Genomic DNA, 20,417 nt, shown 5'->3' with positions numbered 1-20,417 from the left:
TCGCTGTCTAATCTGGATTCATCTACTATAACCACAGTTTAACTGGCCCAGAGTCACACAGCTACAGGCCAAAGGGTCATAATTCAAACTCAGCCAGTCTGACTTCCAAACTGGTGTTCTTAATCCTTATTCCTAAGCCCAGGGAGCTTTGAGGGTGGTGCTTCGGACCTGCATCTGAGGGGTAGATCTGGACCCAGCCAAAAATTGCTTCCTTGATGACCAAGAAATTTGCAGACAAATTTGTCTGGGAATAGAAGTAAAAGATTAGTCTGCTTAGTGAGAAGCTACATTAACTCAAAGATTAGGACAAGAAGAGGAGCTGGTCCTTTTTTTTTTTTTCTCAAGCTGTACTGAGATATCATTAACCTCTAATATTATGTAAATTTAAGGGATACAACGTGATGATTAGATACATGCACATATTGTGAAACAATTATGGCAATAAGGTTATTTAACACTTCTGTCACCTCCCATCATTTGTGGGTGGTGAGAACATTTAAGATCTACTCTCTAGAGCTGGTACTTCTAACATGGAGATGTCCCCCAACTAGACTGTAAACCCCTTTGAGGGCAGGGACCGTATTTCCAACATCGAGCATAGTGCCCGATTCTGGTCAGAATCCAATAAAAATTTGCTTTTGATTTGTGTGTATGCGGTTAATGACTTTGAATAACAGCTTGTTAAGGAATTGTATAACCTGAGTTAGGCTGTGTCAAGTTCAGTAATGAAATAGCATTTACCTCATCCGACTACATTTGTAGATCTTGCCTCTTTGGGGCCATAAAAATGTCTTCCCAGACCTCTTCAGGTAGAATTAATTTTCTCACTCCTAGATCACGGTTGCATGTTTTTAAAATCTTTACAGGCTGTGCCTTGAATTTATTGAATGATGTCAAAGAACAGTTGAATAAATAAAAAGATCTATCATATTCCTGAAGAGGAAAAATGATTATAATAATAAAAATACCAGTTCTTTCCAAATTAATCTTTGTGTCTAATGTAATTCCAATCAAAATTCTTATGGATTTTCTTTGGTTTGCATGGAATATTAATTCTTTTCAACTTGCCAGTGTTCATCACCTTAAAAAATAAATGGGCAAAGGCTTCATTTTTTTCCCCAAAGATTAATGAAGGTGAACTTTTCATACTTCTTATTAAAACATGTGATATAGTTACAATAATTATAATAGCATCCTATGGGCATAAAAATTAACAGATCAGTGGAGTAAAAGAGGTGAGCCTAGATATTGACTTTAGTATAAAAAATAACTTAAAGTGTAATACAGGTGACACTGTAAGTCAGGAAGGAAGGGAGGACCTGTTAGATGGATAGTGCTGAATCATTTGGCTAAATATTTGGGGAAAAAAGCAGTAATTTAATCCTAATCTTACCTTCTATGCAAAAGAAAACTCCAGATGGATTAAATTAACGTAAAATGTTAAAAAAAAAAAAAAAAAGAAAAAAACAAAATCATAAAAGAGAACCATCTATCAAGTTAGTTTTTAAAAAAACACCATTACAAGAAAATCCTCATTACAAGAAAAGTTCATATTTACATTGGGCTCCAGTCCTGGATTTGTCACTAACTTCTCTGTGATTTGGGGGCAAATCACTTAGAGTCCTTGGAACTTAGTTTGCTCATTTGTAAACTTAGGGCATTGGATCAAGTCATCTCTAAGAGGTCGTCCAGTTCTGACAATCCGTATTTCTGATTCTGAGCAAAATCTCTTTCCTTCGGCTCCCTTCCTTTGCCACTTGTGCCCATCAACATAGTACACGTAAGACAGGTAGGCAGACCAGGTGAAGCTGTTTTCCGACCGTGGGAGTAGAATTCACAGCCAGTACTAATACTTTCATTTTCCATTAATGCATTTAACAAAGCGTTTATTGACAATTTATCATGCACCGGACTCTGTCCCCGTGACTTTTATGTGTATCACTTTTAACACTCGGAGAACATCAGGGAGATTATTACTCCCATTTTACAGATAAGAAAGTCAGGAGTGTAAAGACCCAGTCATATAATGAACATGTGGCTAAGGCAGAATTTAGACCTCTATTTTCTTTAGACAGTCTGATTCAGAGTCTAGGAAACTATTCCAAGAGTAACTGTGCAAACAGGCTAAACTCTTACGCACACACACACACACACACCCAGTATCAAGATGATCTAATATTCTTTAAAAAAAAATCAGCCTCTTTACTGAATGAAGAATGTTGTGGTTTCTAATGGACTTAATTTGTATTTGGGAGTTAATTCCTTCGTAGACTTAAACAAGAATACCTGATCTAGAAGCAGTCCTAGCCTGCTTTCAGCTTTGCTCTGGCATCCCCTCTGCAGACTTCACTGATACAGCACAGAAATTATGGCAAAGCCCAGTGGAGTCATTGAAGCGAAAGTCTCAACACTGCTTGGGAAAGGATGCCAAATTAAATAAAAAGAGCCCAGCAGTTCTGCCGCTGCGTGCCAACCCGACTGCTGGTATGAGGTAAATGAGGACCAAACCTCACTTCACTTGTGACCCTAGCCGGTATTTAAACAAGAACGCCTAGAGACCGGCACGCTGTTCTGTAATAAGGGAATAAACAGCAATTGCAAAAATAATTATAGTAAATGATAAGCCTATTCACAGAGACTTTCTTAGCTCTCAGCTGAAAGGACTACCATTTAAACTCTTTGCCTCTTATGCAGTCCCGAGTAAAGGATGACGGAGGCGTCTGAGCATGAATTTGTAATACATCGCCCTAAGTTTACGGAGAAAAATTATACAGAAGGCAGAGGTACTCCAGGTGCTTTCCCTTCCGTGTCTTGTGACCGTGTTTGAGTGGCTGTGTAGCATTCTGTTCCCCAATACACAAAAATCACAAGTGTTAAGCAAGTGTTTTTTTTTAATTGTATGAGATGTAACAGATAACAGGTATGAAATGCCAGTACTTTATCTTCTTTTTTTTTTTTTTGGTGGAGGGAGGTAATTAGGTTTATTTATTTTTAGAGGAGGTACTGGGGATTGAACCCAGGACCTTCTGTATGCTAAGCATGCGTTCTGCCACTCGAGCTACACCCTTTCCCTGAAACACGGGTACCTTATTATTCTCTCTTACTTTTCCTGATTTTTAAAATCTAGAGTGATTATTTTTCCAGATGTAAAAAAGTGTCTATTGGAACACTACAAGTAAAACGATTAAATAGAGACAAAATAGAAGCAAGAACTATTTAGATTTTTATTTGTCCGTCTGAATCTATCAGAAAGTCCTGAGTCCACTGGGTTTCAAGTTCCTTTCAAGAAAAGTTTCATGTAAGACCAAGTTATTACTTATCTTTCAACTTTGCAGAATGGTCTAATATTAACAAATTATAGCTACTGTTGTTAGCTATGTATTAATCCATCGATCTATTTTTTTTTCAAAATGGATTCCAAAGAATACTGGTTCCTTGGAATGCTAATAGGGATTCCATGAGAGTTTTGTGGTCCCATAAAATTGGGAAACATGAGGTTATAGAGAGACAGACTGCTTTCATACCATCAGGCCACCTGGAGTCACTAACACACTGATGTACATTATGACTCTTCAGGAGAAGAGTGGCCAGTGCCATCAGCAATGCTTCCCAGACTTCTTCAGAACCCTTCTCTGCAGAATAGAGCCGTACTCAGAGGAACAAACTTGGGGATATTTGCTTAAGGATTTTAAATATTTTTAATAGAAAAAATTTTAGACAATATTACCCAATTTCCTTCCTTAGTCGCATTTTACTGGAATTTAATATTTTCTTGGGGGCTTTGGGGCATCATAACAAACTCCACGTTTTTTAAGTGATGCTGTTCAAGGCCTGTGAGGTGTGTCGATGCCCACACCTCAGACTTCCGTGTGTCCCAAGTAATAGCTCTCCTGGCATCTCCTCCACGGTCAGCTCTCCCCACTTCATTCTTTGAGTCTGTTCACAATCCCAGGGTCACTTCTGCTATTAACTACCCTTTTACCGTCCTAAGACCCCTTCCAGTGCTGAGAACGGTGACCCTCCCTCCCTCGCTTCCTCCTTTCTTTCTCTTTTGTTCTCTGTTTCTCTCTCTCTCTCTCTCTCTTTTTTTCTTTCTCTTATTTCTGATACTAGTAATTTACGCTTTCTCTTTTTCTTGATCATTCTCACTGGGGCTTATCAATTTTATTAATCTTTTCTAAGAATCACTTTGGGTTTTGTTAATTTTCTCTGTTACTTGTTTCCTATCTCTTTGATTTCTCCTCTTGTCTTTTTTTATTCTCTTCCTTTTATTTATTTTGAGTTTATTTTACTCTTTTTTAGAGCTTTGCAAAGCAGAATCTTAGATCATTGCTTTTAGACCTTTCTTACTTTCTAAAATATGCACTTAGACTGGTAAGTTTCCAGGAAGATTTTAGCTGCATCTCACAAATTTTGATATGTTGCATTTTCATCATCATTCAAAATTTTTCTAGTGATTTTTTTTTCTTTGACTCGTGAGCTATTTAGAAGTGTGTTGTTTAATTTCAAAATATTTTGGGATTTTTTTAAAAGTTTTCCCATTCTTACTGAATTCTAATTTAATTTCACTGGGGGCAAAGAACATACTCTATAAGATGTACATCTTTTGAAATTGACTGCTACTTATTTTTTGGCCTAGGATGTAATTTATTTTGGTGTTTCATGTACACTTGAAAAGAATACATTTATCTCACAATTGTTGGTTGTAGACTATACATATCAGGTCAAGGGGGCTGTTGGTGACATTCAGATCTATATTCGTACTGATTTTTAAAATCGATTTGTTCTACAAATTACTGAGGGAGAATTTTAAAATCTTCAATTCTCATCAAAGATTTGTCTCCTTTTTGTCTTTTATTGAAGTATAGTCAGTTGACAATGTTGTGTCAATTTCTGGTGCACAGCACAATGCTTCAGTCATACGTGAATATACATATATTTGTTTTCATATTCTTTTTCACCATGAGCCACTACAAGATATTGTCTCTTTCTTTAGTTTTCATCAATTTTGTTTCATGTGTTAATGTTATGAGAGGGGTACATGTTTATGATTTTATGTGTTCTTGACTAATTGAGATTTTTATCCCTCTTTCTCTCCGATAATACTCCTTGTCTTAAGTCCACTTTGTCTGATATTAACATAGTCACCCCTTTATTTTGCTCACTGTTTACATGGCATATCAATCTCTTTGTTGTTGTGACTTCAATCTGTGTCTTTAAACCCAAAACCTACCTCATTATATAGCATATAGTTTTATCTCATTTTTAAAATCCAGTCTGATTATCTCAGCTTTTAAATTACCGTTTAGTACATTCCCATTGAATGTAATTATTGACACGATTTGATGTCGATCAACCACTTTTCTGCATGTTTTCTGTGTTTTCCATCTCTTGTTTGTTTGTTTGTTTGTTTCCTGCCTGACTTAGGGTTATGTGGGTTTTTTTTAATCTTTAATATTCTGTTTTATTGGCTTTTAAACTATACTTCTTTGTATTATTTTCAGTGGTTGCTCTAGGGATTACAACGTGCATCCTTAATTGACTAGAGTTTCCTGGAAGTGAATATTGTACCAGTTCATATACAACTTTGTGAGGAACTTGCAACTACAGAATTCCATTTACCTCCCAGTTCTCTGTGTTTCTGCTGTCATGTAATTTATATGTAGTTAAACTACACAATATAATTTTTTTGCCTTACACAGTCAGTTGTTTTTGAGAGAAATGAAGAAAAATATATAGTCTTTTAGATTTACTATAGAGTCCTGAGTTTCCGTCTTGTGTCATTTTCTGTCGCCCTAAAGAACCTCCTTTAAGTGCTTCTTGTAACACATACCCTGCTTAGTGACACATTGTCTTCTTTTATCAAAAATAAAGTCTTTATATTGCCTTAAATAGAATTTGGGCCTGCCAAGTTTTTTTTTTTTTTTTTTTCTTTTCTTTTCTTATTAGTGCTTTAAAGTTCCATTGTTTCTGATGAGAAGTCAGCAATCATTTGGATCATTGATTTTCCGGATGGGTCTTCCCCCCTCCCCGGCCCCAGCCCAGCTGTTCTCAAGTTTTTCTCTTTGCCCTCCAGGCGTTTGATCATGATGTGTCCATGTGTGGTTTTCTTGGTCTTTATCCTGCTTGGGATTCACTGAGCTTCTACGAGCTTTACGCTTTCCAGAAAGTTGGGAAACATTTTGGCCATTATTTCTTTAATATTTTTCTCCACATTCTCTCCTCTCCTTCTGGGACTTCATCACATATGAAGTATTCAACATGATATTGTTCCACAGACCACTGAGGATCTATTCTTTTTTTGAGTATTTTTTCTTGCTGTTCTTTAGATTAGATGACAACGATCGATCTCTCTTCAAGTTCACTGCCCTTTCTTTTCCTCACCCCAATCTGCTGTCAGGTCTATCCAACCAACTTTTCATTTCAGACTTTTTACTTTTCAGTTCTAAAATGTCCATTTGGTTCTTTTCTTTTTTTATATAGTTTTCATTTTTCAACCAAGATTTTCCATTTGTTAGTTCATTGTGATAATATTTTTCTTTGAAATGTGTATAGTAACAGCTTTAAAGTCCTTATCTGCTAATTCTACCTTCTGGATTATCTTGACATCTTTCTTTTTTTAAAAAAAATACTTTATTAAGTTATGATTGACATACAAATCTGTACCTACTTTGTACGTATAACTTGATGAGTGTGGTAAAACCATCACCACCATCTATGCCATAAACCTCCAGGGACTGCTTCTATTGATGACTATTTCTCTCATGTTAATAATCTTTTCCTGTTTCTTAGCATATGTAGTAACGTTTTATTATTAAGGACATTATGAATGATGTACAGAGTCTGAATTGTGTTACCTTGCTCTCAAATGTGTAGATTCTTGTTCAAGCAGGCAATTAATTTGGCGAGTTTCAACTTCCAAACTCTGTCCTTGGGGGGTAGCAGCTGAAATCTCTGCTCAGTTTTTTCAAATTGTTAACTTTGCATTTTTGCTGGGCTTATTAGAATGTCTTCCATATACGTGTAACTCGAAGGTGAGCCAAAGATTTGCATGCCATTGATTTGCAAGTTTTGGATCCTGCCTTGCAACTTCCTCCTTTCTGGGGTTCCCCTTCATTCTCAGCCTTTATGAAAGCCCTAAACTCCATCCTTACTCCTCTAGCCAGTAAGACTGTGCCTTTCTTTTTTAATTGAAGCCACTTTGCATTTAACAGACCAAGAAGTCACAGAGCAGAGCAGAAGTCACACACACACAGAAGTCTCAACTGTAATGCTTCCATTCTTTCAAGATCAACTCCCCTCTAGCTTCTTCTTGTTTTCAATTTATCTCAGTGCATTCAAATATTTGTTTTTTTAAATAAATTTTATCCAGAGTTTATAATTGTTATTTTCAAGAAGGTCAGTCTGTTCTAAGCTACACTACCATTACCATAATGGTAACTAGGACTTTTTTCAGCCTTGCCATTGTATTATTTTTAGCAACAAGGAAAATATTTACTATTAGTATGGTTATGTTAATTGCTCCTTTCCAATAAATCTTAAGTGGTTGGCGTGCATGAGGTCCTGGGTTCAACCCCCGGTACCTCTGTCAAGGCGGGGGGAAAAAGAAGAAATTAAAAAAAACAAACAAAACAAAAAAAAGTAACAAGAATTAGTACCCAGAGCTGAGAGAGCAAGAGATAGAGAATATTCTAGAAGGAATATTATAAGCAATGCAAAAAAGTAGGAGGTTGGAGGCTCAAGTCTTACTGGTTGTAGCTATACATGTAATTTATAACTTCAAAGTTTATACTGTGCACATACTGCTATATACAAAAATATGGGTAAATTTCGCACCAATTTTAAAAGAAAAAAGCCAGATACAAAAGAATACATACTGTAAGAATCCATTTTTGTAAAGTTCAAAAACAGAAAAATAATGGTAATGGAATTCAGAATAGTGTTACCCTTGGGTGACAGTAGTGACTGGGAGGGAATGTGAGAGGGCGTCTGGGGGCCTTATAATCTGTTTCTTGTTCTGGAGGCTCATTACCCACAGTGTCCACTTTGTGAAAATACATCAATTGATGACTTTATGATCTGTGTCTTAAAAAGTATATATTATTCTTCAATAAAATGCTTATATGAAACAAAAATAAAACCCAGTTTCTGGTATGAAAAAAAGTTTACGGTGTGTCTCTCCATATATTAACTCATTAATTCCTTACAATGGCCGCACGGAAGATTAGTGATGCTGAATTTTACGTGAAACTGAATTATTTAAACTTGAAATACCATGATGTAAAATAATAATAATAAATTCTTGCTTTATACCCAGAGTTTGAAATAATTTAAATCTCCCCCAATTTTTTTTTTAAATCATTTTCTTTCAAAGTCAGTTCAATCTGAGTGAATTGAAGATACATATAAGCTGGTTTCCACAGGGAGGCACCACTTGAGTAAATTAAAATACCCTGTGTTATTGAGGATATGAGTTTAGCAGGTGTAACAAATAATAGTCGATTAAACAGGACAGTAGTGTTTCCTCGTGTCACAGTTGGAGCGGAGCAGTCTGCGGCTGACATGGCAGCTCTGCAATGTCAGGCACCCGCGTACTCTCCATGTTACTGCTCCGTCCTCCTGTGCTCTAAGACGGCTGCTAGGCTCTCCACACCTTCTCTGCATTCCAGTAGAACCACTGCGATTCCTATACTGCTGGCCAGAACCTCCCCACAAAGACACTGAAGCTACAAGGGGGCCTGGGAAATGCCGCTTCTGGCTGAGCAGCACACCGAAGATCCCCCAGCAGTCTCTGCCTTCCCTGCCATTCTTTGTCTGGCTGTCATGAATTATGTAGGTTCACAGTTATGAAATGCCCCCAGGAACAGATCCTTTAAAAAAAAAAAAGATAAGAATATCCCCATTTTACAGAAGATAAAACTGAGACTCAGAGACGGTAAATGACTTAACTCCTGCACATTGATAATTACATGACAGAGCTAGGACTCAAATCCAGTGTTCCAAGCCCAAGATTCTTGCTTTTACGCTACAGCAGCCTCTCCAAGGAGGTTTTCTTCTAGCTTCAAGAACGCTGGTAATCCCTAGGCTGAGAGAAAGTGAGGCTCCTACTGTATCTAAGTTAAATGGCACTTGGAAAGGAAAGAAGTGAGATAGGGCTTTACTGTGAGGACATCAGGGTGTAGCTGATGATCTGAGCTCTGTTTGGCTCAAAAGGTTCAAGAACTCAGGAAGCAAGAAAAAAGTGGGCTATAAAGCAGTGATGTGCATTTTAGTTGTGCTTCTGAATTAAAAGTCAGATTAGATGTGTGCTCCAGCCATTTCCCCTTCCAATTTTCAGTTTCCCCATCCATCAGATGAGGAGGAGGGCTAGGGCAGGGTTTGCTGCATGTGGCTATGCAGGTTGTACGCAATTGCTTAAATTCACCAAGCAGGAGATTCTGGAGCACAGTAAAGGGTGCAGCGTGGCTCCAAGCCTAACCCCTCCCCAGCCCTCAGAAATACTACTGGCAAATTCTCAGAATGTTGGGATTCTCAGAAATACTACAAAATCTGGACAGAAGACAACCAAACAGGCATTCCTATCTTTTTCCTCTTCCTACAAAGAGACCTGAAAGAAACAAGTGAAATTGGCAAGTAAATAACGTGTCTGATTCTTCCTGAGAGAAGTGAAGTCTTCAGGATTCCACCAAAGTGTCCCAAAGTCCTGGCGGTGGGGGTGGGGAGGGACGGCCTCATCCTCAGTTGGGCAGACCAAGCCCTGATGTATCTCAGGAAAGGGAGGAGAGGCTACATGTTTTAGCAAAGACTGCATATGTCCTAAAACGGAGGCTTCCCTCATCTACGCCCTCAGGTAACAGAAAGGTGAAGAAAACCCTGAACACCCAGTTCTCAAGTGTAGCTGGGAGAGAAAACACCCTGGTACCACAGTGGGGGATGGGGTACAGCATCAGAGCAAGTGGGAGCGGCCCAAGTACGTACAAGAGAGAAAGAAACGATACGGTCCCTACTGATCTATTGCATACGTGTCAGTATTTCACCCACAGCTAATAAAAGAAAGGGAGGCGAGGAGGGAGGGAGAATCACGGGCTGCAAAAGACAAAGCTTAACCCAGGAAAGAACATAACTCAAGGCACAGAAGGAATTTTCTCACAATTTCTTCACATTCTAGCACAGCTTGATAGGAACATAAATTAAGTAAAACTAGAGCTCAACCATGAGATGATACAAGAGCAGAGTGAGATAAAAAGGGAGGTTGCAGGCAGAAGGAAATCAATTGAATACCAAAATATTTTATGGAACTAATAAATAAAACTATAAATAGAAAGAACAGAACAGACACTGCTGAATATTGAAATACTGACACGGAGAAAAGACTGTAAGCACAGAAAATGCAGAGGGAGAAAGAGGAAATTAATTAGAAGCAAATAGATACGCGTGCAAGTTTGTTACAGGCTAATTTCACTAACAAGGAAATCCAAAAATATAATGCCTTAAATAGAGTAGTTCCTTTTCACTCACAAAACAGTCCACAGGTGAGAAGTCCCAGGCTGGCAGGACCTCCTCCAGGAAGTCCTCCAAGATATGGTTCCTTCTGTCTTGATGCCCTATCACCTCCTCATTCCTGTGGTTACAGGACATTCTCATTTCAATGGTTGAAGCTGGCTCCTCCCCACACCCATGTTTCTGTCCACAGGAAGGCTAACAACAGCCCAGGGCAAGGGCAGGCACTCTAAGGAGATGCCCCCGGGGTCACACACCACTTCTGCCACATCTTACTGGCCACTTGTCTACATTTAGCCACAGGGGACACTGGGAAATGTGGTCCTTAACTGGATAGCCATGTGCTCAACTAAAATTCAGTGTTCTAATCTAAAAGAACCAGGAGAGAATGAATAGTCAGGAACCACAATATGGAAGATAAAGATGAGCCAACGTTTAAGGACACTTGATGTCACCCACAGAGAGAACTCAGCAAACAATCGAGAACATGGATTCAGTGCCGTAACGCAAGAACGCGTTCTGGAAGTGAAGAAAGAACTGAATCTGCAGGTGGAAAGAAAACACTGAATCCCAAGAAATTTTGATTTAGAATACTTAACATAAGGGTATTTCCTAGGTAAACACCTGAACTTGAAAGTCAAAGAATCCTTCAGACATCCAGGCAGAAAGAAAACTCACCTGCAAGGGGTTAAAAAGAATCAGGCTGGCATCTGATTTCATTATATTCATTATAGAAGACAATGGTGCAATGTCTACAGAGTTTTGAGAAAAGAAAGGATGACCCCAGATGTAATTCAAGTATCAAGGCTCAGGGAAGTATTTTACACTCGTTGGAAAGACTTGCTTGATAACCGAAGCCAGGCAATATAAAAACCCATCAAAATAAAGAACTCAAGCACAGAGAAGCCGTGACAGAAGGACTGCTGATGAGCACTGGATCCATTTACATGTAGAACTAATACTAAACAATCATAGCAGTGATGGTTTCAAAACAGAACGTGGCTATTATAAATCTGGACGGTGTGAACATGATAATATAACAAACAGAAATCGGGAGGTGAGGGAGAGAAGATGGAAGTAGCAAGAAAGTTCTAATGTTCTCATCTTTTGAAGATGTAATATGTCATCCAAAATAAAAATGTGGTGGAAAAAAAATCCAAGTGTTTTTTATAGTCACCTTTATTTAACAATGGAGCAGGGGTCCACAAACTGCTGCCTGAGGGCTGACCACCTGTTTTTGTAAATAAAGTTTCGTTGGAACATAGCTTCACTCATTAATTTCCATATTGTTTATGTTACTTTTCAGCTATAAAAAGAGACCTGAACAGCCTAAAATATTTACTGTTCGGCCCTTTTAGAAAAAATTTGCCAACCCATGCAGAGGAATCTTTTTTAACTCACAGGAATCTTGTGGTAAAGAAATATTATTTGAGACTCAATAATTTGTTGGGTTTCACTCGGCCTTTTTCCTTCCTATTAAATTCATGTCAAATTGAGTTTAATAATGTAATATAAATCCTATTTTTATAAAACAATGTATCAATCATTCCAAAGATGTTAGGGGTAATGGATCGCCTAATGATATTCGGTATGGTTTCTTAAACTTTCATCTTTGTGTTTTTCTGCATTATTTGGAATCTATAATGAACATATATCATTTCTACCAGAATAATAAAATAGAACGGTTGTTCTGTTTGAAAACACAGAAGCAAATATACCAAGATATTAACAATGATTAATTCTGGCTGTCAGCAGTACAATTGCTGTTTCCTTCTTTAAGCTTTTCTATATTTTTTAAATATTGAAAAACTTTTAAGCTATTATAGAAGATTTAGGCATAGAGTGATAGAGTTGTGAATTATAGTTTTGGAAACAGTAATGAGAAGTACCAGACAGGAGGGACATTTTTCTGTTTTTAATGATTCTTTTACTAGTGGTATACAAACTGCAAAGCATGGTTCAGCATAAAATATAAAGCATGACATAAAACAGAAGCCAGAAGCAGATGATACTCGACTTCTGTTAGGCAGTCAGCACATTCACAAAGCTGGTTTCTTTAATTTGCATGAATTGGAACCTACCTTTCCAGTCTCATCCCCCACCTTACCCTCCTGCTATACACAAACACACCCCAGCCACAAAGAACCCTGCACCTTCAGTGAAATCTTCATGCATTTGTATCCTATTTTGCTTTGTCCCCACCATTCTTCCTACCTACAATTGCATCCTCTTCTCCACGTGATGTAATTCATTGCTTCTTTTAAGACGCAATTTAAATATCACTTACTGCAGTACGTCTCTACCGTAGCTGCACATTAGAATCACCCGGGGAGCTTTATAAAAATACCGAGGCCCAGGCTCCATCCAGCACAGCGATTCTGGTTTAATTGCCCAGGGTTGGGGCCCAGGCAGCAGTATTTTTAAAAAGCTCCCTGAGTGATTCTAACATCCAGGCAGGGCTGAGAGTCACTGCCAAGCCTTCTGTGACACCAGCAGGCAGAGTTAATCACTCCCTCTCCTGCACTCTCATAGCTCTTAGATTTTTCCATTGCTCACAAAATTTAATACTTATTGTATTAAAGTTAGTGTTATATAGGTGTAGTAAGTGCTCAGTAAACACTGAAGGTTGTTAACTGCCTTTCTCTTTCCAACCAAGCATGCGCAGAAGCGGTTATCCTCACCATGGGAACCGGACAGCAGAGTGGACTCGAGTGTGGTACCCACAGAAACTGGCTGCAGGATTTACTTCGATAAACTTGCCAGGATGTCACCCCTCCATGCCTACACACACACACACACACACACACACACACACACACACTCCCCTCATTGCATTTTCAGCATAGCCCTAGCCCTCGGGTCCAGCTTTTACATCGTTGAGATAGATGCAATTTAAAGAATTAAAGAAAGCAGTGTTAGTAATGCGCTGACTGCCTGACAATCCAAATTATCATCTGCCTTCCACCTTCTCCTTGGTGTCACACTTTACGTTATGTTTTATGTTGGCTCTCGCAACTTGAGCTTTCAAGAGCACGACTGTCAGGTGTACTTTGTCAAAGGCTTTCAGAAAATCCAGATGAACAATTCTGTGAGCCCTGAAACTGCCAAATCTATATTTTATGCCTTCACAGTGCTTGACAATTTTATTTAAGTGGAATCTTTCTTTCTTCCTTCGATTTACCTTTGCCTCCCCGACCCTGAGATCAATCAGACAACAAACAGGAGACCCTTTAGTTTTTGATACTGAATATCCTCGGCTGTGTTTGTGCCACGTCTGGAGCACAGCGCACTGGGTGATTAGCCCAGCCTCCTGGATTTGGAGGAGCTCCTGGGGGCTACTCCTGTCTGGAAGTGAGGTCGGGAGAGGAGAGCTGAGGATGAGGGAAAGAGACCAAGGGGGGATCAGCAAGGTCCATGGTAACACCACGCGCACACCCCCTCTCATCAAGGCAAGACCCGTAGCTCCGCCCTTTCTGCATACATGAACAATCTTCTCTTTCCTGTCTAAAGTCCTGTTTGTAGTCACTTTAAACTGTCCTCACCAAACATCGCCAAAGAGTTTGGTGTCCATGGGATGGTAGTTCTTATAGTTTCCCTTAAGTACCACATCCTGCCAGTGGGGCCCTAAAACAACTTTGTTCACAGACATTTCCTAGCCAGCGGATATTTATTTTGTAAAGGGATTTCCTCCCCCGAGGCTTGATGAAAGGGTCAAGACTTTCTTTATCCTTAAGGTCACCACAACCGTGATGAACAATAGATGTGCCACAACTGAGTCCCATGGCAAACTTCCCTAACGCAAAACAAGATTAATCTTAAAATTTGATCATTTTTGCACATCCAGTCACTCTGTGTGACCTGAGACTAACCCCCCAACCTTTCTGACTTGGTTCTTTATTAGTTAAATAGCAAACCATTACCTAGTTCCTTTGGAAGTTACGCAAATTAATGCTTGAAAAATGACTGGAAAATTTAAACCAGTCTATAAATACCAAACAGTTCCACCTTCCCTGCTGAGAGGGCCCAGGTAATTCATAACCTCCTATAATAAAGGTAAAAATAGTGTGCTTGGGCTATACAATTAAATGTAATTTATCTGCAATGCATATAATCTTTGAAATCCAGAAACCACTGAATAGAAACAATTCATATTTCGTAACTATAATAAAAGCACTTAATGACTTTAGGAAAAGTAATCCTCTACTGTAAGTGATCTAAACATCATGTCTTTAACCATGTCTGAGATCTGCAAGAGTCTACTCAGAGTTCATCCTGAACCTGTTAATGTAGACATATTTATCTTTAAATTCTCCCAGTTTTTTTTAATCCTCAAAGCCCTTAATGTGTATTTCCTAGAAAATTCGCCTGTACAAAACTTTGCTGTATTCAAAGCCTCCTCTGTCAAGATTTAGTGCTTTTATATTGTAGTCATTAAAACTGAACAAAATCTTAATAGTTCCTTTATTAACTACTATACTGACTCTCCATAGTGGAAATCGCAACATGTTAATTGGATTTAATTAACTATTTTAAATTACACAAACTCGTGACAGTAGACAAGAGCACAGGGTACTCACGAGCAATAAAACGGGAGCTTATATTGCTACTTGATTAAAACTTAATGAAACTATTCATAATCTTATTTATTGTTTACAAGAAGAAAACTGTGTTCATTTTGACGGCAAAAATGTCTGCTGAAAACCAATTTTTGATCATTTAGGTGAAGGCTCAGAAGTTAATAAAAGGGTCCACCGTATCCAACCTCACGGTTCTGCCAGCTTCTCACCGCTCAGATCCCTATTTCACCCCCATGCCAGTCTTACAAGAGGATGCCAATAAAGGTTAGTCACCATTTTTTTTGTTATGTGTTTAGGAACACAAGGGAAAGAGCACTGAGGTGGGACTTGGGGCCTGAGTTTGCATTCAGACTCAGCCACTAATTCTCCGAGGTGACCTCAGGCAGGTCAAGTCCTCACTCTGGCCTGAGTTTCCTTCTCTGTGAATCTGAAGGTTGGACCAGATGATCGCTGGTGTCCCTTCCCACCACTAAAACACCATCATTCTATAAATTTACTGTTGATTTCTATGCCGGTGTTAGTACATAATAAAATTATTTATTGTGTTTAAGTGATATCACTATAATTTTTCAAGCTTCCAAGCAGATGGTTTTTGATGTTTTTCTAGTAGCATGTAAACATTTTATTTCAATATACTATTATGCAAAAATACAAAGCCAGAATTAATGTAATGAGCATTTAAACTATGCATGTCTCATCTAAACACCAGGTTTGTGAAACCAGGGAAGATCTCGTTTTTTAAGCCAAAGGTCATGTCATCTTTATCTCAGCATCCCCAGTGCTTAGAACCATAGTTAGCATTTTGTAGACACTAAATGTTGGTTGAATGATTAAGCAAATGAAAGAGTAAGTGGATAACAAGGGCTGAGCATCGTAAGTCTAACCCTCTGTACCTCTCCTTGCTACTTGATTGGTCAACATGTTAAAGAAAACCTAAGTGGACCCCCTTCTGTATCTCAACTATGACCAAGTGAGACGACCTTTAATTATTTCTTCCTCACTTTCTGTTGTCTGGAGTATTTTGGACCTACAGATGGTTCCCCAGGGGTCTTCTGGTACCTGAAGATGTAAAAGCCTCCATCTTGTAGCTCCTGTGTCCTGTCTGCTGACCTGGTGGTGGAGGTGCAGCAAAACTCAAGAGAACCCAGCATCATTATAAGCCTCGTAATTTATTAAACATCCCACAACTGTAACAATGAACGTAGTTGTGAACCGTTATTGTTCAGAATTCTTTGGGACTCCTGCCTTTAGTTAGTTTACGTCATATTTACTCTCCAGGAAAACTCCAGCAGAGTTCCATTTCTTGCTTTAATACCATCTTATATTGTTCCTGGGTCAAATTAGGATGAATAAAATAATGAATCAGTGAATCAAATCAACCTATTTATTCTTGCTCTAGCAATAGACACAATAAAAAAAATTGCTGCAAACCAAGGTAAATCTAGAACCGTGGTAACTTGGTCCAGAAAAACATCACATTTCTATCCCTCAGTTGTCTACCAGAGAACACATGCCTACCATAATATTTGTGATTGATCAACCAATTAATCAAAGCATATTTATTGAGTGCTTGCCATATGTCCGGTAGGGTGCGAGGTAACATGAACGCCAGGAAAGCATAAGCCACAGAAATGTAGATACAATGTCCAGAATTTCACATGTCCTGATGCTCTTAACTGCCATTTACGTCAGCCCAGATCTACACAAGTCCTGCATGTGCTGCAAGATTAACAACATCCAGAAGAGAGAATAGTTTTGGAAAATGCAGGGCAAACTTCTCTGCTTTTTCTTGAAGTATCTTGCTAAATCCAATGAAAGCTTTTCCCCTCTCCGCCCCCCACCCCCGTAGTTAAGAATATAATAAGTCTCATAATAATAAACCAAATTATCAATTCAGGCTCTGTGTGACCTCGGACAAGCTGCTCTCTGATCTCAGAATAAAGTCTACACTCTGTAAACAAGGCATGCCTGACCTGGCCTCACCTCCATGATCCTCTCAGTCTGCTTCTCTGCAGAGCCTTCTCTCTGTTCCTTATCAGGCCAAGCACTTTTTTTACATCAGGCCTTTGCAAGTGCTTTTTACCTCTGTCTGTAAAAGTCATTTCCTCAAGCATCTGTCTTTTTCCTTTATAGATGATCACAATTTGTGGTTATATATTTATTTGTGAATTTAATGTCTTCTCCACCACCAGAGGCTCCACGAGGCCTGTCTGGCTCACCAATGAATCCCCAGCCCCCAGAATAGTTCCTGACACATAACAGGCACTTAAATATTAGTTGAATGAATGACAGATGAATGAACTTCTAATTGCTAATTTAGTCAACAGGAAAGTAAGAATGTTATGAACATTTCATGAGATAATGGTGTTAAGAGATAATTTTCAAAAAGCAGGTAAAATCCTGACTCTTATACAATATACAATGAACACATGTCAAAGATTTTATTTATTGAACTCATCAGTTAAAAGAGAGAACCTGTAAGATGCCACAACTGGTCCAAAGGAGAATCCAAAGGACACATCTTTTTAGATCAAGAATATTGAAATAAATTTGCAAATAGATGCAAAATTGGCCTTTCTATGGAAAGGAAGTGTGTCCCTTCACCAGACAGAATTTATTTTCACATCTATAAATAAGAATTATTTGCATTATTATCAGTTCTTTATAAATTAACTTTAATCTCTAAAGAGTTATAAAACAGCCTAGTCAAAGACAGTTCCTGGAGGCATTCCATTGAAAAGGTATCCAGTAATCTCTTTTGCTTATTCCAAAACGTTAAAAAAAAATTTCCTAAAATCTTCCCGTTTTGATACAAAATGATTAAAAAAATATTCACAAAATAAAGCTGGTCTCATTAGGTTTGGCCTGATTATTTATTTAGGTGCAGCAAGAATGCTGACTCACCATATAAACCATCTTAAGTTTGCTCTTCTGGAAATTTCCATGAGGAATCTCAGATTGTACTTTTAAAGTCCTCTATTATTTGCTATCTTGAGGCAAGGAAATCAAACCCAAGAAACTGTCCACCAGATTTCAACTACAGGAACCTATGAATTTGGGCAAATTCCTCTCTTCTAGAGATGCTCCAATATCCTGAATTTCTTGGGCCTGCGAGGAAGTGACATTCCTTACAACCTGTAAGGTTGGAAATCCTGTAAGCCATGTACCAGGCCAGTTTTTCTGGGAAGGCTTTGTAAGCACTGCTTCTATAAAGTCAACCTTAGTTCTTTAAAAGTAACTTACTTATCATACCTAATTAATAGTGTCATTCTTAAGTATGAAATTTCAGGCAAGTCCTTGGTTGCAAAAGCAATTTTTCCAATTCTATCTTAGAAGAGAATAGATTTTTACTGAAACTATCCAAATAACTGTATTACCAGGAAAAGGAAGGCGGTTCGATGAGAGTTTCTGAATTTGGGAGGTGAACGAGCTCATTTAAAGTCTTAGGAGTTCAATGTCCTTGTTTTCTGGGAATTTTAGGAATATTCAATTCCTACAAGCACTCATTTCTCTCTATAAGTCAATCAGAACAGAGCTCCTTTAATTTGAGATTTTAAAATTTATTAATACCGTCTGGAGACAGGAAAACATTCTGCAATCACATGGGAGATAAAGGCCTTCTTGGACCACAGATACACAGACATAAAGATGTAGAGAGAGTTTATAGCTTTGATTCTACAATTCCAGCCACAGATGAAAACGAAACACAGAAACATAAAAATGTAACAGTCCAGATACCAAAAAGAGTCTTTTTCCTTGTGGGCATGAAAATCCTGACTGAATTGAGCTCAAAATACAGAAACAGACAAACAGAAGGCTACAAACCATATTCTCTATTGTGTCTCCCTCAACAGGGAATAGATCTCTGTTAAGACCCATTTACAGGGAGAGATACCAAATTCCCAGCCTTTGTGGCTGCCAACAAGGAATAATTTGTCAGCCATAAACAAGCCAAAAAGAAAAACAAAACCCCAAATTAATGGGGAGTAATATTAAAATTAGAAAAACAAGAGCCAGCAAAGTTCTGTCACCACTCTGAATTCACCTGTGGGTGCCAAGAAAGTGAGTGTCTGGGCTTGGTTCCCTGTGCGAGGCAGCATCTCTGGCAGTCTCAGGTGAATCTTCCGCTCATCTTGGTGGGATCCCCAAAACTGTTCAAAGATGTATACTGTTTAAAGTAAACCCATGCCTCGTATACAAATATAAAATGAACGTGTCAAAGATTCTGTTGAATTAATTAATGAATGCAGGGATGCGTAAAATGTTAACAACTGATTCATAGGAAAATTCAAATAGCAGACACATTTATGTATCAAAAATACGGAAATAAATTTGCAATCATTATTTTTACTGAAGTCTTCTTCAGCTGTTCCATCCCTCAGCGATCATTTTTCTGAATTCTTGTAACACCAAGCTTTAACATCCTGAATGTCAACATACAGAGGTCACAGGCAAACGAAAATATTTGTCCCTCTTAGAACGTGTGCCAACTTCTTCAGCCACATCCAGCTTAGGACACAGTGTTTTTACTTGGATTTCACTGGGACCCAGAGTTCTTTATTTTTCTTCTTGTAACCCGAGAGCAGTAAGAAACTGAAACCTTATCACATGTCTATGTCAAGCACTCCCTGAGTTTGTGTTTCTGGCTTCACTACAATAGATCCACCTTAATGTGAGTTTTGCCCCTGACAGCAGGCTTTGCTCAATTATTCATTTACTCATTGATTTATTCATTTGTTCATTTTTTGAAAACAGTGTCCTCCTGTCCTTAAAAAGCCTTGGCACCAGGCATACTGACACATTATGAGTTCTAGGAATTGTAAATGAGTAGTATCAATCCTAACCATGTTGCCCAGCTACACTAAAATAACCTATTTGGGCATTCACATCTTCTGGTAATATGAGAAATGTCTAAAAAGAACTCTTTTTTCCCTATCATAATTTTTTTTATTGAAGTATAGTAGATTTACAGTGTGTGAATTTCTGGTCTACAGTGTATTGATTCAATTATACATAAATATATTCTTTCTCATATTCTTTTTCATTATAGGCTATTATAAGCTATTGGATATAGTTCCCTGTGCTAGAGAGTAGGACTTTGTTGTTTATCAAAAGCTCTTTTTTTTTAAATAAACTATGACTTATTGTAACAACAGAAGCATAGTTTCAAGCACACAGATTTTTCTTTCAGAACCAAAGATCTTAGTTAGTAAGACTGTGTCTCTGATTTCTCTGAATTTTAAGAAGAATAACCATATTGTCAATAATTGAAAATGCCATTAAGTATAAAGAAACCTTAGTTTGCACTGAAATTGTATTTCTCCTTTAAAATGAAATTAT

General features: G+C 38.1%; 1 protein-coding gene across 1 annotated transcript in view; it reads left to right on the top strand.

Annotated features, from left to right (window-relative positions):
* Positions 1–15,346, top strand: part of LOC105069619 (IQ domain-containing protein H) — a 61,745-nt gene extending 46,399 nt beyond the window's left edge. The window contains exon 6 of the mRNA XM_010955778.3: positions 15,221–15,346. Within this exon, the coding sequence (XP_010954080.3) occupies positions 15,221–15,346 (126 nt within the window). The remainder of the gene's footprint in view (positions 1–15,220) is intronic.
* Positions 15,347–20,417: the final 5,071 nt, after the last annotated feature.

This window comes from Camelus bactrianus, chromosome 6 (assembly GCF_048773025.1).
Source record: "Camelus bactrianus isolate YW-2024 breed Bactrian camel chromosome 6, ASM4877302v1, whole genome shotgun sequence".
NCBI lineage: Eukaryota > Metazoa > Chordata > Mammalia > Artiodactyla > Camelidae > Camelus > Camelus bactrianus.
Note: the sequence above shows the minus strand (reverse complement) of the source record. Positions and strands in the feature narration are given on the sequence as shown.